The sequence below is a fragment of the Lampetra fluviatilis genome, chromosome 12, assembly GCF_964198595.1.
Source record: "Lampetra fluviatilis chromosome 12, kcLamFluv1.1, whole genome shotgun sequence".
In the NCBI taxonomy this organism is placed as follows: domain Eukaryota; kingdom Metazoa; phylum Chordata; class Hyperoartia; order Petromyzontiformes; family Petromyzontidae; genus Lampetra; species Lampetra fluviatilis.
The window spans coordinates 8,212,868-8,231,012 of NC_136286.1; the positions used below are offsets into that span (position 1 = coordinate 8,212,868).

At 50.7% G+C, this 18,145-nt stretch overlaps 1 protein-coding gene across 1 annotated transcript in view; it reads right to left on the reverse strand.

The window, feature by feature from the left end:
- The window catches only part of LOC144934950 (ventral anterior homeobox 1b-like), a 41,174-nt gene extending 24,960 nt beyond the window's left edge, over positions 1-16,214 (reverse strand). The window contains exon 1 of the mRNA XM_078861210.1: positions 15,971-16,214. Within this exon, the coding sequence (XP_078717336.1) occupies positions 15,971-16,214 (244 nt within the window). The remainder of the gene's footprint in view (positions 1-15,970) is intronic.
- Between the last annotated feature and the right edge of the window lie 1,931 nt (positions 16,215-18,145).

An 18,145-nucleotide genomic window follows, 5' to 3' on the forward strand; every position in this document is an offset into this window, starting at 1 on the left:
GTGTGTGTGTATTATGCAAATATACATATTGATGGTGATCTATTAATAGGTACCACACTGCGTTATTATGACCCCAACTTTTTCTCAACAGGTGGTTAAACTTTGTGAACGCCGTTTCTCGGTACCCTACTAGGGAGACGTGTTCCTTGACTTGACGCGCGCATTGATATTGGCGGAGGAGGAGACGTGGAGAGGCTTGGAAATTAAAATGTAGTCTTCTCGATCATCTGCCCATATTATTTTAACGGGGTATCTATAAATGGCTCGCTCCTATACCTCTCAATCTACGTGTGTTTTATTTCAAACATGACCGTTTGTCATCGGTGTAAAGTCCTTGTTTAATATTATACAAAACATTTACGCAATAATTATTAAAATTGATATCTTAACATTCATTTTTTATTACAATTAATATATGGGAAATGGTTGGAAACTGCGTTGAACACGCATAATTAAAAATGGTAGATGCAAATTAGCCATATATACCTATTTCGCAGTAAACTGTAATTTGTGCTAATCTATACATGTATTATTCATGTTTGTATCAGTACACGTGATGACCTGAATACACGCAAAACGCTTTGAGGAATAAATATATTCGGGATAATATAATTAATCTCAATTTGAAGCTTTCGTGACTGCAGGAATCCATACTCGTTGGTTCTTTCGGTAAAGTCACGTAGGTATAAAATAAAATAAATCACGACGTTTCGGGCGCAACACAAGCGTCCGTCATCAGGTGGGAAAAGCTTTTCCCATTTTATTTTATACCTACGTGACTTTACCGAAAGAACCAAAGAGTATTATATAATTACACAATTAGGCTGCCCATCGTGCGCAACAGTTCATACACCCAACGACTTTGTACGATGTGAGATCGAGTGCGAACGCCCCCGTCAATAATCCGCCCATATAAAGACATCGCCGGTAGAATGTTAGACATGGGCGCGGGTTTCACCCTCACACAGGCTCATCAGCGAACCATGCCCATCCATCTATCAAAGACAAAGATCCCCCGTATAGCCTTTGCAGACTGTTGGGGCAAGTGCTGCTAGCGAGCACCTATGAAGTCCGGCCAGGGCACACGAGGCGGCGGGGTGGCCATCACCACGCCCGACCGCCTTTGTCTCCCCAGTGGCGATGTTTACACACCGCACCAGGTACTCATTTGATGCTGAGTCGACCTCGGGGATGCGGCCCAGGACCATGTTCAGATAATCGTTCACTGAGTGTTGGCCGTGAGCGGGAATCAAACTCGGATTTGGCCGGGTTCGTAGCGCGGCGCGCTAACCACTACACCACCGCTCCCTATCCAGCTATCGAGCCATTGTGTACACAGGACACACAGACCCCCCCCCCCCCCCCCGCGTAACCTTGCTCGACCGCAGGGGGCAAGTGCTGTTAGCGAGCACCGATGAAGTCCGGAATGGCATACGAGGGGGTGTGTGGCCAGCACCACCCCCTACCTACGTAACACCAGGAACTCATTTAACGCTAAATCGACCTAGGATCGGTTAAGATAATCGTCACTGGTGTTGGCCGTGAGCGGGTCGCCGAGTTTGCAGCACTGCGCTAACCACTGCGCCACCGCTCCCTACACAAACGAACACAGACTCGCACACACGACACGTGTGTATGCTGCGAACAAAAGGTCTGGTTGATCGACGCGCCCATGACACAGCAGCCCGGAATGCGCTCGACCTCATCGCATCTCGGATGGTGAGCAGGTTGGAACCTGGTTAGTACTTTGACGGGAGGCTGTATGGCAATACCAGGTGGTGTAAGGGTCAGGATTGGATGCGGCTTGGAGATTGCACTACGCCAATGCATTCTCTAATCAAGCTGTGCGGAGTTGGGAGTGACGCCCTCCTCGTGTGTTCGCGTTTCCTGCGGGTCGTGCGGTTTCCTCCCCCGACCACCCACGATGGAATTTGTCCCTACATCCCAATGTAGCAGCACCCTCTTGAAAACAATACAAAAAGAGTCTTTCCATGGTAACTAAATAGTTTTATGTTTAATGTAAGGGTGTGGCTCAATGGTAAGCGAACTGCTTTCCGATCCCCGACCACGGCCAGGCAATCGTCAACCCGTGATCTGATCCGGTTCATTGCCTCCCTTCACCGACCAGGCAACTGAGATGGGCTCGAGAAATCCCCACGATCGACACAGCGTGTGAGGTCCTTCGTCCGGAGCCAGTGGATTGATACGGGACTGTGTGTTGCTGATATTATTATAATAATGATCGTATTGCGATAATAGTTTGTGGCGACGGCGACAGACGCGCGTGATATTTCTCACACCACGTGCGAGCGTCATCTGATGGCGCGCTCGAGATTAAAAGTAGCCGCGCTAATGCCCCGAAGCGCAAAGCAACTTCGGCGCAGTGAGACACGGGACCCATCCACTCCTAGTCACGTATCGGGATATAGTAAAACGTCGTCCGGCAACTTACCGCAGCAACGACCTCGGCCATCCGTTATAGCCTGACATGACGATCAATGTCCAATTCTCCTGGACTTTGATCATTGCATTTTAACCGTAACTACAAAGTGCTTTCCCGTCTCGAATGAGCACCGAGGTGGTGCTCTTCTGCCGTTTAACGGCCCCGAGCCAGCGGTGGGTGTTCCACTTTATCGGCCCCGGATGAACGATGGGCCGAGTCATCGCCTCCCACCGCCAACACGCTGCCCAGACGGTCGCTCTCCTGGCCGAGCCACCAGATCGACGAACGTGCAGGTGGATGACCACATCATGTCCAGGTGGATGATCACATCGTGTACAGGCGGATGGTCACATCGTACACAGGTGGATTGCTACACCTCTTTGTGCCTATTAGGTGGCTTGTCACATCGCAGGATCGTGAAAGGTGACTGCGACTGGGGCAGGCCTTCATCCAGCAGTGGATTGACCGAGGTTGATTTTGCTTGTGTGTTATCGTAGTATTCCTATACACGTGGTGGAGAGACGCGGCGCGTTTGTTATCACGCTGGGCTTGTCAACTCGCATGCTTGAGTTGGATTGCCGGTAGGGTTCACGTGAGTTGCGAGCGAGATCCGAAACGGTCCCTCCCACGCTGTCACCAACCCGTACTAACCAGCGGGGTGAAGTATGGTGGAAATGTAACCCCCCTTTTACTGACACAGCCACGGGCGGGAGGGGCCTTCACTGTAAACTAATATTATTTGTTTTAAAAGGCGTTCATTAGACGCGTGTGTTCTTATTGCTAAAACAAAGACTGATTTAATCGTACGTACTTTTCATATCCGTGTGTCAGTCACAAGAGCTATACACGTCGGTGTATTTAAGATTTGCTGGGTTACGACTTTACATTTGACAACAATAAACATCAACAGTGTTGTCACACTTGATGACCACGTTAGTTTGTGTGTATTGGTCAAATGTTGCGTTCGAGTCGCAAACACTCAATGACATTAATCGCGTCCGAATAGCCTCTTACCGCATCACACGCTGCACCGTATACCCCACACTGCACGATTCGTATGTTACGTTAGCGTTGTGTTTGCGCCTATCGCCCCATGATGCCCATGAACTCTGTTGGCCGAAGAATGAGAACACGCCCGAGACGGACGCCCAGCGGTTGAATCGGCCCGTCGTGATAGCGGCTGCTAGCTCGGTCGATTTGTCGTCGCACGGTGACGTGATTTGGGTGAAAGCCTTCACGCAGCAGTGGATGGATCGTGACTAAAGGACGATTATGAGCACGGCTTCTAAGAGTCGCTGTCAAAGCACGGTCCGAGATCCGCCCGCACCACCGCGGAGATGGAGCGATCAAAGCGACTCGATGGCTCGTTGTGTCGTCTCGTGGCCGCGAGGAGTGACGACTGAATCGGGAGTTGGTTCATTCAGCAGTGGAGTGATCCTGACTGATCGGGGATGATGATGACGATGATGACCCACTCGTATCACCTCGGCTACCGGTAACTCTGAGCTAAGCTCAACTCGGGGCTGAGATTAAGTCCAGTTCCAGGCAATGCACTTGGTATTTGACGCAAAGTAGCGGACAAAGAAAAAACAGAGATGCGATTCATGCAGACGACAGCTGACACAAACCCTCACATCCATTGACAGCGATGGAAGCGCGATTTGCGAAGAACATTCTCATCGCGATAGTAAACGTCGCCACACGTTTGTATCTCATCATCTGCCTTGATCAATCCACTGCTGGATGAAGGCCTCTGCAACCCCCCCCCCCCCAAGCTCCCCCGAGCCTCCTTTTCGTTTTCCTTTGTTACGGCGTAATTTGTTTAAACGTTGTAACGTTCAAGATGGATTAAAGACAACCACAATGCGCATCACGTGCGTGCAAGGGCGCTGCATTGAGCGGCAGTAGCCTTCAACTGTGCACCGCTGTACATCGTGTTGACTCATGTTGCTTCGTGTCCATGCCAAATCAGAGCTACGACCCCCCTCCCCCCCCCCCCTTGCAGAGCTGCGGCAAGATTTTCGCATGGCATTGCATCTAGAATACATTTTTCGTCTCTCTATATACATGACATTCAGAGACAGGAAGAGAGGCACACGGATGAGAGAACGTACACTGCTCAAGTGCATCATTCAAACTGTTAAGGTAGTGGCGTGCAGGCTTGGCCAGGAACACTGCGGATGTCGAGAAGGGTTGATGGGCCATGGTGAAGAGAAATGACGGAGCGGCAGTCAAGGAGTGGAACGAGACCGACGGACAGGACTCTTCCATCGGGGAAGATGGAGCCATGAAATCAGCTCGTGTGTTGAGGAAGAAGCGAGGTATGGATTTTTCCACCGTGACATATCGTCGGCTTTGTGGCGATTGGTAACGGCTGACGATGACTGCATATGCAAACATCGCATTAATAAGACGCGCGCAGTGGGATTCCAAACAACGTCCTTGGGTATTTCACAAAAGCACAGCATCCCCCCACATGCAACTCACCGAACGCCTTCCGCCTGCCACAAAAATGAATTAAAAAATTAAACAACATGAGACCTCAGTTGCACTAAGGCCATCGCATTATCTTTGCACCGCACATCCCGCGATCAACAAAAGGGTAGATTCACTTTAAAATGGCCTTGTGCGGGCATTTAAATGCACGCTGCGTCTGCCGCATGCACACGTTAGAGCATCGCCCTTACTTAGTGTAATAGCACGCACACGTGGGTGGGGATATTTCAGTGGCGTTTCAACTGCGCGCATTGAGAAGCCTTGCGGGCCTATCTACTGTACGTGTTATTACTCGGAGTTGTGGTGGTTAGTGGTGGTGGCGGTGGAGGGGTGATAATGAGCCATCGTCGATTCATCGATCGATCGTTATCGATTCCGGAGCTCGCGATGGGGATGGCAGTGCAATGGAGTTGCGTTCCTCCAAACACGTGCCAGGTGTCAGTAGAAAATGATCCAAATCTGGTCTCCCCACACGCAGCCACCTTAACTTTTCGTATTTAAAATACAATAAACTGCATTTTAAAAAGTATTGCGCAATTGTAAAAAAAGACTGCAGAGAGGGGTAGAGTGTTATTAATTATGCTATTTATAGCGGCCCTTTGAGTGCCGATCATCAATAATTTAGCACGATATTCCGAGGCTAGGCAGTCAGTGTACGTAACTGCTATGATCACGCTTCAACTCACACAAGCAAAGCAAACAATAACAAACACGTACACGTACGACTGTCTATTTGTGTTTAGCTATTAACCTTTAAATAAATAAACCTTTAAATATATTAGCATACAACTTATACTAGAGCTTACACGACAGAGCAAATGTGATCATTTACATGCATGCTATATTTCTAATATCCTTCACCATCGGTCCCTTCTTTATCAGCGTGTCCTGGCGAAGCCCAAGAACAGCAACGGACATGCGTCAAAGAGACGGAACGCGTCCGACAGGACGTCCAACCGAGCGAGATGGAGCGATGATGAACTCAACTCGTGTGCCTGGGTTGCTGCTGGGTGGATGTGTCATATTGCAAGGATCGTGATTGGTTGCGGTGAAGGCCTGGCTACGGCCTTCAATCAACAGTGGATTGACAATGGCTGGTGATGCCGATGACCCCTTTTTTAACATACGATAGTGTAACAATAATATCGGCGCGTTTGTGGGTGTCATTTAGCACGTGCGCTCGTGAATCGGCGATACCGTGTCTCGCGTGGCGAACACTTCGAATGAAATGCACACATCGTCATACTTCCCCGCGTTTAGTCCCTCTCCGAGCGAACGGTGAAAAACACGCGCTCTACTGCAGTGCACGTGACGTGACGTCATGGGTTCGCGAGGTCACGTGTGCGACATTCATATTTCATTCGCACGTGCCATTATCTGAAGGCACCACCATATGGCAGTAAAAATTCAATACAATCTAGAGAACATTATCTGTTAAACCTGCCAAAGCATACACACTCTTAAATTAGAATTACACGTTTACACGATGCATGGGAAATTTGTTTTGTTAGAGTGTAATATAGTAACGCGATGCGTATTGATCACCCCCCCCCCCCATGCAGATATTAGAAAGCATCAACCGCTACTGCGAGCAAATACGACCGGGTCCAAACAATCCTACGAATTGGCACATTTCCGAACCCCGCCTCTCAAGATTCCAGCGAGCGCGCAAAGATCTCCATCCAAGGGCACGCGTCGCCGTGGTTGTGGTGTCTAACTTATCGAGCAGTAGACGGATGAGAAATTGAGATTGACGTCCGTGGCTGTAGGGTCACGGAACAGACAGATATGAGAGCCAACTGGAGCTGCAAGGCAGATGCAGACCACGCACACCGGGACCATCCACCGCCTGGCTGGGTCAATTCTGGGGCCCCCTGAATGAATTGCTTTTGGCCATGTCGCCGCTGTCCACCCATGCTGTCCGTCTTTCGCACGTGTTCAGGCGAGTTAGATGGCGTGCGGGCTAGCACGCGGGCAAGGAGGTTGACTCGCCAGCAATGCGAGTAAACAGGCAGGCTAGAATCGCGCAGGAAGGCGTGTTAAGTGGGCAGGCGCGTGGTTTTCACCGTTCGCTCGGAGAGGGACGGGCTAGCGAGCGGGCAGACGGGCAGGAATGGCAAGCAAACGGGCTGGAGGGCTCGATAGTAAACGGGAAAATGGGCAGGCGGGCTGGGTACGCCGGCGCGCGGCCAGTGAGGCTCGGCAGGCGGGCAGGAGAACCAGTAGAAGTGCAGGCGGTAGCAGCGGCCCTCCGCGGTCTTTTGTGCGGCACCTGGAGCGCCCGGCTGACCCAGGGATGACCTCCCCAGCGAGATTGCCCCCTCCCCTTCCCTGGGGCTCTCAAACCAGGTCAGGGCTCGCTAATGAGCGCGCCTCCCGATAGGATGTGGCGGCGTGGCCCTCCCCCACCTCCCCTCCCTCCCTTGCTTCCCCCCGCAACTCCCACCCACCACCTCCCCCCCATTTCCGTCTCGCGCGACGGCTGGGAGTGAGTGTAGGGGGCCTCCGCATGCACACGGGGCGAGCGCGTACAGTGCGTGTTCCGTAAGGAGGGATGTGCAGTATATGGGTCGCGTTCCCGTGCACTCATCGGAGGTGGCATACACATTGTGCCCACACACACACATAGAGAGAGAGAGTCACTCTGTACTGCACATGTTGTGCACGAGATATATTGGCACAATGTGGACATATAGGGCCGAAACATGCCGTAGAACCAAGTGCTATACGCTATAATACAACACATCTAACACACACGCTTCTATTCACGGACGCATTGCGTTGGTTTATAATTACACGCATATTACGCACGAACGGAACGTGTCCGAGAGGACGTCCTCCAACCGTCGGGGAGATGGAACGATTAATTCAGTCCGTGCGCTGGTGCCAGGTGGAATGTTGCATCGCAGGATTCGTGAAGAACTCCGGCGACTTGTGGAGGCCTTCATCCAGCAGTGGATTGAACATGGGGCTGATGATGATAACGCACACGTTACCTATGACTAAATCGGCCGGAATTCGCCCGATCGCAGCCGCTCTCGGAAGCTAAGCCTAGTTGAGCCTGGATCGTGCGTGTGTGGAGGACTAACACGTACACAAATGTGCTCTAGGCTGCGGCCACTCTACATGTTGGGGAGTACAGGGTAGTACGGCAAAAACATCCATTGTTGTACCGTACGTATATGCTCCCACGTCTGCTCCGCGTGCATTCACTATACACCGTACACTGACCTGGGTGAAGTGTGGTCTAATAACCCACACGACCTCATCCAGCAGTAGATTGACAAAAGTAATGTATACTACATGTGCGCGGGCTACAGATTCTTTATTCGTACGCGTACAACGTATAGACAATGCATAAATACATTCACATGCCGCATTGCATAGGTTCCTCGCACATGTGCGAGCGAATATTACGCTACATAAGGCGTACGTATTTGTAGGACCTACGTTTTGTATAGACGGCTTCATTTTCATTAGGAGCTGTCTGGGGCAAACTTCCGGATTATCGTTTGCGATTAAATAAATAAATGAATCTGTGTGCGTGTGTTTGTGTATACAAGTACATTCGTGAACATGGGCGATGCATACGGATTGTGGCACATGCTATGCACGTGTTATATAGACTGTAACAAGCACGTGCGTTAGGATGGGAGGACGGGGCGACCGTGTGATGTGGAAGGCCATCGGTGTTGCTTTGGCAAATACAATCCCGTGTAACTCGAGAATTTTACAGCGCCATATCAATAAACAAGCGTGAAAAAACAAACGTGATTATTCACACGCGTATATTAGTGTGTGCGTGTGTGCAGTGTGCACGTGTAGTGGTTAGCGCACAGCGCAACGAATCACAAGACCCGAGTTCGTTTCCCGCGACACGGCTAGCATCAAAAATCATTGATAAATATCCGAACCGGTCCTGAAACTACGAATCGGCCTCACGTGATTACTTGGTGAGATGTGTAAACAATATCACGAGGATGACAAAGGCCGCCGGGTGTGGTGCCGGCCACCCACCCCCTCGTGTGCCGTGTTGACCTTCATAGGTGCTCGCTAACAGCACTTGCCCCAAGAGCCTGTTATGGCTATAGGGGGGACCTTTGTGTGCGTGTACAAATACAATCATTCACGCGTGCAGGTCAATTCGCACGTCAATTAATTTATAGTAAACATTCTAGATTTGAAGCTTTCGTGACTGCAAGGGTTCATACTCTTTGATCTTTTCGGTAAAATTATTGTATCTCACTTGATACAGCAATTTTGCTGTGACGGTTCCACCTGAAGACGGAAGCTTGTGTTGCCTCCGAAACGTCGTGATTTAATTTATTTTCTTTTTTTTACCTACGTGACTTTACCGAAAAACCAAAGAGTATGGTAGAAACAAACACGATTATTATCGTGAAGGATCGTAATAGGTGGTGGCAGCGACTATACTTGGGGAGGCCTTCATCCAGCAGTGGATTGACCATGGCTACTGCTGCATCCTTCCCTACCCGCTGCTGATGATGCAATACATACCTTGGTATACGATACTCGTAAGCGCACACATGTAGCGTACGAGAAATGTGCATTCGCAAATGCCCGTAGCGGTAAAAAAGTTTGGAGAACTGCGTGTAAGAATTATATCAACAAACGCGCCTCTATGCTACAAATACAATTCATTAATGTCCGTCGATTTTGATATTAATTACAGCTCATCATTCAATATATCGACATCTCTCTATTCAGCGATGTTAATACATTACAGCTGATATAAATATATTCGTGACAATCCTCTCTCCGAGTTTTATTACGATACTGTGAAAAGTTAAGGGCATCATCAATTGTGATATTCATTTTTTGTCAAACATTATTTGTCGATAAAACGTTCAGGTGCACCTTAACCGTACCCACGTCACTTTCGCAATGCAAAGATATAATATAGAGTTCGCTGCTAAATCAAGTTAGCATAATATATGTATAACATTAAAACAATCTCACCGCCTATAACAAGTGACGCGCGTATCGCGATTGACGAATGTGCCCGCTGTCGGCACCGGGGTAAAGATGCACTCCCAAATATACGATTTCGAGCTAATATTTTATTGTCTTACTTGCTACCGGAGTAAATACGTACGTGTGTGTGTGTAGTTTACAAGACGCGTGGTAAGGGGTGAGTATTGTTCTAGTTATTATAAACAAGCACCTATCAAGGGAAATATATTCTTTTTAATCAGCAAAGGCGAATGTTTGCTGGTAGTAATATACGCGTACATGACTATTCAATTCATATGTTATGAGTAATGTCTGTAAATAATTATCGATACGATAATACGTGTGTATATTAGTATAAATATGAATTGTGAAATAAATTAATTTATACTTCATTATTTGAGTCTCAATTGTGAAATATGAAAATTAATATCCGGAATACATTCATCAATGCAAATAGTACGTTGTGTCGTTAAATATTATTTAATTCGAAAATATGGAAACAATTAAACACATGGGGATACGGAGATGAAAGTATTATATCACAATGTTATAATTATTGTTTTAGATCTGGTATACGCGTATACACACACGCATTTATATTTTACGTATGTTGTATGTATGCGTGATAATAAAAATTTTCACCCCCACCGAAAATGTGAACGCGTATGATGTTATACATGCACATTACGGAGAAACTGATTAGATAGTTACTTATTAATATATCCTTGTACGTGTGATAATTTTAATTACAACATATTTTTTCGGGTAAAACAACAACATAATAAATACACACGTACTATCGTTAAATTAATTTTCACCAAACCGATATAATTACACTTCAAGCAGCATGATGAGAGCGCACGCACCTGTAATTGTGCGGTGGTAAAATAGTTTGTAAAATAACCTTCTAAAATTTCTTGTCATCTAGCGCGCTCTTCCAATCTTCACGGAAGCATGGCAAATGTTCACCTCCAGTACATAGGCAATGTTTGCGCACATTACGAATTCGCACGTCCGAATAAAATTGCCAACGGTTAGGATTCGCATAAAGGAAAAAAAAACATAAGCAGCCAACTGAACTTGCCTGCGTGGCGAGTCAACTAGATCTGAACAATTAATCGCGCGTTTCACGCAGTTGACGTTTGGTGCGACGTCGCCACGTATCCCCCAACCATCGCTTAATCCGCTGCGATCTCGGGACGAGCATGCGCATCGACGCGGCGACGCACGCTCTTCGAGTGAGACGAGTGCGTTCGGTGCGGGTTAGGTATCCTCTGCGCAGGTGACGGTAACTACAACTGGCACTTGGAGCAAACAAAACAAAAGGCAACAGACTCGTCAATAAACACCGCCTGCCCTGCAAGGAAACGCTCGTTTAGTACGCGACGTTTCGGGAAGTGGCCTTCGTAGCACAGTGGCGCCTATGCGGTCATTGCCCAATGCGGTATCAAAGGAACGAAACGGTGTTGAAATAAACAGACATTGCCGGAACTATTTTTTGTTTTATTTCGTCGCGATGTTTCAAATCTCTTGTCCCGTTCACGTATTACGGACGCGGATGAGTACGTCGTGGTATACTTTAGTTAGCACAGCGCGGGAGTTTATGTCAGTCTATTTCAGGTCACGGTGGTACACGTACAAAGTTTGATTTGCAAGAGGCGCGCTGTGTTTGTGCTGCACTCTACGCGTGTCGACATCTATGCGTTCAGCCAAGCTCGATTTCGAATCATCGCATGGACCTACAGAGATGACAAAATAATGGAAATACCCTCCCCCCCCAAAAAAAAAAAATCTTACGTTTATAACAAAAAGTAAATAAACGAACTGAAAAACGAATTGCGAATTAAGCCGATGTAGTTTTGGGCTATAACGTAATCAAGTGAGCGGGCTACGTCCATGCTGCGACGAGCGACTCACACGATCAGGCGCATCAACTCGTCTGTAAGCAGCGACAGACGGACACTCAAAACTCGCTCGCTCCGCTCCCTCGTTCTACATCTCGGCAGGGCCTCGGCTGTCACAATACGGCAGTAAAGAATTATGCGTGGGAGCCCCTTTTCTTATTTCCCTACAAACAAATAAATGCTGGACGAAAAAGAAGAAGAAAACAAAAGTGAGTGTGAGAGAGAGAGAGGAGAGAGAAGGAGGGAGAGTGGATCGAGTTCATAATTACTGCTAATGATTTGCAAACAACTGTCGGGTTCTTTCACGGGCGTCAATCACGCGGGCGCGTGGGCTTTGTCCGCGCGCGCGGGGCCCGCGTCACTCACGCGGCCCGGCTCGAGAGAGGAGGAGTAGGAGGAGGGCCCAGCACTTAAACCATGCTGCTGCTGCTGTGCGATTGATCATCAACATCATCATCATTCTACCCTCTAGCACAGAGCCCTGAGAAATCGGAGTTGGCCTACCCTCGCCACGCACGCACACACACACACACCGTCGCAAGCGCTGTCGTCCGCTGTCGACGACGAGTTATTATTCTCATCCTCGCGAAGGCGTAAAATGGTAGCACGGCTACAAAACAACAGCGGCGATTAACACCAACGATGCAACAGCGACTCCAGCCACCGAGTAGGGCCGTCACTAACCCTATTTACGCGATGCAAGTAGGGCGGTACGGGGAGACATGATGCTTGTATTGAGGGCTTCATCATTCTCGCTCGATATGTTGAGGAGCGCTGATAACTTCGGCTGGCTTGGATTATCGGCGTAAGGCACTACCACTGCAATGCGAAGGTACTCCCCGACCATAATCATAAAAATAATAATCCTGTATTACCGTACTGTACTCGATATTCACGTAATTTTACGAGAACAAAATTAGTGTCACGATGACTTAACAAGGCGAGGCGTGTATGTCTGCGTGGTGTATGAGAGGCGAGTGGTGTGCGATCTACGTGTGATGTGTGAGAGGCGAGTGGTGTGTGATCTACGTGTGATGTGTGAGAGGCGAGTGGTGTGTGAGAGGCGAGTGGTGTGTGTGTGATCTACGTGTGATGTGTGAGAGGCGGGTGGTGTGTGTGTGATCTACGTGTGATGTGTGAGAGGCGGGTGGTGTGTGTGTGATCTACGTGTGATGTGTGAGAGGCGAGTGGTGTGTGTGTGATCTACGTGTGATGTGTGAGAGGCGGGTGGTGTGTGTGTGATCTACGTGTGATGTGTGAGAGGCGGGTGGTGTGTGATCTACGTGTGATGTGTGAGAGGCGGGTGGTGTGTGTGTGATCTACGTGTGATGTGTGAGAGGCGGGTGGTGTGTGTGCGATCTACGTGTGATGTGTGAGAGGCGAGTGGTGTGGGTGTGATCTACGTGTGATGTGTGAGAGGCGAGTGGTGTGTGTGTGATCTACGTGTGATGTGTGAGAGGCGGGTGGTGTGTGATCTACGTGTGATGTGTGAGAGGCGGGTGGTGTGTGTGTGATCTACGTGTGATGTGTGAGAGGCGGGTGGTGTGTGTGCGATCTACGTGTGATGTGTGAGAGGCGAGTGGTGTGTGTGTGATCTACGTGTGATGTGTGAGAGGCGGGTGGTGTGTGATCTACGTGTGATGTGTGAGAGGCGAGTGGTGTGTGATCTACGTGTGATGTGTGAGAGGCGAGTGGTGTGTGATCTACGTGTGATGTGTGAAAGGCGAGTGGTGTGTGATCTACGTGTGATGTGTGAGAGGCGAGTGGTGTGTGATCTACGTGTGATGTGTGAGAGGCGAGTGGTGTGTGTGCGATCTACGTGTGATGTGTGAGAGGCGGGTGGTGTGTGATCTACGTTTGATGTGTGAGAGGCGGGTGGTGTGTGATCTACGTGTGATGTGTGAGAGGCGGGTGGTGTGTGATCTACGTGTGATGTGTGAGAGGCGAGTGGTGTGTGATCTATGTGTGATGTGTGAAAGGCGAGTGGTGTGTGATCCGCGTGTGATGTGTGAGAGGCGAGTGGTGTGTGATCTACGTGTGGTGTGTGAGAGGCGAGTGGTGTGCGTCTTCCGTACGTGCGCGTCTGTGAATGGACGCGTTCGACTGCGCGTTGCAATGATCGTTCGTCCCGCGCGATCTTCGTGATTGGGTCACGTTCGGTCGATCGGCCCGTAGCGTCGTCTTGTCGGTAGGCGAGTGTGGAATACGCCGCGATAAAAAAAAAATGGTTGCATTTCGTCGGCTTAAATTTGAATCGATAAATACCGCGCGCCCCTCCCTCCCTCCCACACCGCCCCCCGTGACCGAACTTGGCTGAGCGCCGATCAACATGGCGCTTCTTCCATGCAGCTCTCAGAGACAATGATTCGGCGCTGGCCTGGTTCATACACGCGTAAATGTACGTGTGTGTGTGTAGCGGTTAGCGCGCTGCGCTACGAACCTGGCGACCCGGGTTCGATTCCCGCTCACGGCCAACACCAGTGACGATTATCTGAACCGGTCCTGGGCCTCCCCTAGGTCGACTCAACATCAAATGAGTACCTGGTGCGATGTGTAAACATCGCCACTGGGGAGACAAAGGCGGCCGGGCGTGGTGTTGGCCACCCACCCCCTCGTGTGCAGTGCCGACCTTTATAGGTTGCTCGCGAACAGCACTTGCCCAAATAGAACATGTTATGGTCGTGAGATATTTGTCTTGTATACACGGATATACGCACGTGGGTGTATCCAGCAGCATGTACACAACAACATATCCACGTGCAGCGGTGATAGGCATAAAGGAACACGAACACACTGCTGCGTTAGCAGTTGTGCACAAATACAATTAACAACAACAATACACGGCTTAGGGTGCTGTTGACAATGCCTTTATATATTTAGAGATCCCCGCTTTAACATTCATAGACTTCAGTTTAAAATATTGTTAGCGAGCGCATATTAAGGCCGTACACATGCACACGCATATCCACGTAGGCGTATAAACGTGAATATGCACGCAAGCGTACAAAGATATTACACTACACATATATACACGTAAACACACACCTACAATTTGCATACTACACAAAACACACAAATACACAACATACAACTACTACACATAACATACACACACCTACAGACAAAAACATACACCCCGACACACACACAAGCATACCTAAACACACCTACACACCTAAACATACACACGTAACAATCACAACAAATGAACACGTGTACGCGTTCAGAACAACCTGCTGCCAAGTTTCTAACAACGGGAGAAAAAATCCAAAACCCCCGAGCTAAGCGAAAGCTTCTTCTCGAACAGTTTTGCTTCTTAAGACATTTCAAATTATTCTTAAAATGTATTTAAAACGCGTAAAATAACGCATTACGAATACGTCTGTGTGTGTCTTTGTGCCGCGCCGGATCTAATTGGTGCTCGCCAACAGCTCTTTTCCCAACAATATATTAAGAGCTATACGGGGGATCTTTGTCTCATCTCGTCGTACGGTGGGTTGCCGTGACGGCGCTGCGCCGCGAACATGGCCATCCAAGTTCGATCCCTGCTCCGGCCAACATCAGTGACGATTATCTCAACCGGTCCCGGCCCCCCCCCCCCCCTGGGTGGACTCGGCCTCAAATGAGTAGCCGGTGCGGTGCGTAAACATCGCCACTGGGAAGACAAAAGTAGCCGGGCGTGGTGTTGGATATCCCTCCCCCCCCCACTCATCGTTTGCCGTGCCGGCATTCATAGGTGCTCGCTAACAGCCTCAACAATCTGTCAAGGCTATACGGGGGATCTTTGTCTTTGTAGTATCGCAGTGGGGAGCCCAGGTGGTGCGCCTGTCAGTGAGTCAGTCAACATGGCTCTGTCCCGTGACCCTGTCAACAGCGATACATCCAAATGTCACGTGAGGGCCTCAAGGTGCACCTAGCCTGGCACAAGCGCCGCGACGACGTCACCGCCACTTAGCGGCGCACGTCAGCTGCTGTGCGAGCGTGTACGTGTGTGTGTGTGAAATGAATGAATAGACGCTGCAGTTTGAACTTGAGATTCGACTAAAGTGCTGGAGGGAACGCGTTGATGCCCAGGCGAAGTCACCCCCCCCCCCCCCATTATCCCCCCTCCCACCCCCTACCACCACCACAACCACCACAACCAACCCCGTACCTCGCACAAGGATCCTGCGGCAGTAGTCGGGACCGGTGGGATCCGAAGACCCGTCCTTGGCGCAGTCCTGGCCAGAAGGCGGCAGGTCGGGTGAGGATCCCGCCTCCTCTCGCCTTGCTTTCGCTGCAGTGCTCGACCGACCCTGCTGCTGCTGATGATGATGATGTTGCTGATGCTGATGTTGCTGCTGCTGCTGCTGGTGATGTTGCTGTTGTCCCTGCCCCTTGGCGCTTTCGTCTTCCATGTCCCACCGCGCAGGCGCCCCTCACTCACGGGGCATGGGCCCGCCGATTCGCTCGCCGCGATGAGATTGAGCCGAGTTCCCCGCGGGTCCGTGAGCCAAATCGCAGGCAGAGCCCGAGACACGGAGATAACGAGGGCTGTGCGTGCGCGCGCGCGTGTGACAAAGAGAGCGAGAGAGAGAGGGAGAGCGCGCGGGCAAGCGTGAGCGGGCAGAGTTGGCGGAGAGAGCGAGCGAGAGAGTGAGAATGAGAGAGGCGGATAAATTAAAGAGCGAGAGAGAGAGAGCTGAGAGCGGGGGTTTAGTCGTGATGGAAAACAGAGGGCAGACACAGCGCGAGCGGTCCGGCGCTGCCGAGAAGTGAGAGGGAGAGAGAGAAAGCGGCGAGAGAGAGCGGTGATTTGGAATCTTCGCCGGGCCCCGAAGCGTGGTCGACACCGCGCTCAGCACAGCACTGGCGTGCGATGCGGTCGGGGGCACGGCGGGCAAACCCTGCAGGGGCTTCTGCTGCTACTGCTGCACACGCGGCGCGGCAACGGTAGCGAGCGATGAGGCCTCGGCGCGGCCGCTGTGCGCGGTCAGGAGGAGTGCGAGCGGCGATGATGCCGGCTCCTATGATCATCCGCCTTTTGATTGACTGAATAATAGGCCAACTCTGCGAGAGCAAGCGCCTAGCGCCAAGGCAGTATCCCGCCCTTCTCCCTCCCTCTCTTCCCTACCCGAGCCCCCCCCCCTCCACTACACCACCCGTCCCCACACCGACTGGACCCCCCCCACTCTCCCAAACACTGCCCCCCCCCCACCTCCACCCATCCCCCTACCCCCCACGACGCGCGCGTCCGCTCCGCGTGACAAACTATAGATCGGAAATAGAGGCGAATATTTCAAGGCGCTTTCTGCTTCTTTTTTGTCTTACGCGCGCGAAGGGAGCTCCGCTTCCCGCAATTCCACCTCCCCCCGCCGTTTCCCCCCCCAATAGCAACTCGGCGTGTGTGGAGGAGAGGCCCGGGCAGCACCAGCGGCAGCAGCAGGGGCAGGTAGACGTGGAGGCGTGCACCGCGCAGCGAGATCGACTCACTCGCAGAGTTCGCCAGCGTGCGCGTCTCTTTCACAACCACAACCACCGCCAGAAGGTCTCCGAGTGCGACAACTCCACGGCCGCGCGTGGATGGAAACCACGAGACACGCCGCCCCCCGCCGCCGCCACCTAAAACTCAACACATCCGTGAATGACACTGCACTAAGATGCATATCTAATGCACAATATGCGACGTTTCGGGCAATGACCCTTTCTTCATGTCAGACTTTTTTTTTCTCAAGAGGCACCTATATAAACATTACAAAAGTGGCGCACGAGACAAAAAAATTGGGGGACGTCGGCAAAATCGCCGTTATTTAATTATTTATAGACTTTGGCCACTCAAAAAAAAACAATGAATGCGTTTAAGGCGATCGCACAAGGGAAGGAGGGGCGAGTTTCGGGCCAGTTATTCCATTGTCAGAACATCGCCCCTTTCTTTCCGCCGATCGGACAATCATCCCCCCCCTATAAGACCATTGAGAGGGTCGGACAATGCGCCAATTCAAGCGAGCGTGGCGGGTGCGAGTGCGAGGCGTGCAGTTTGAGCCTCCCTGGTTCTGCCGGTAACCCCGGCGAGAGAGAGAGAGAGACGCAGACCGAGTGAAGAGTGCCTCGACGAGTGAGTGAGTGGGGGACGATGCGAGAGCGACATAAACTCGACGAGACTCGCTCCGCTCTCGCTCGAGTCGCTCGTATTCCCGACTCCTCGTCGGGTGCGGGAGCCACGCGGCTCTCTTCTTTGTGCTGCGGTCTTTGCGGGGGCGGGTTTCGTGAGTGAACGACCATTACCTAATTGGGTTATTACGGGGCCCCGAGGCCCCTCCGCGTGTGGCTCTTGGGCAGAGATGAATGG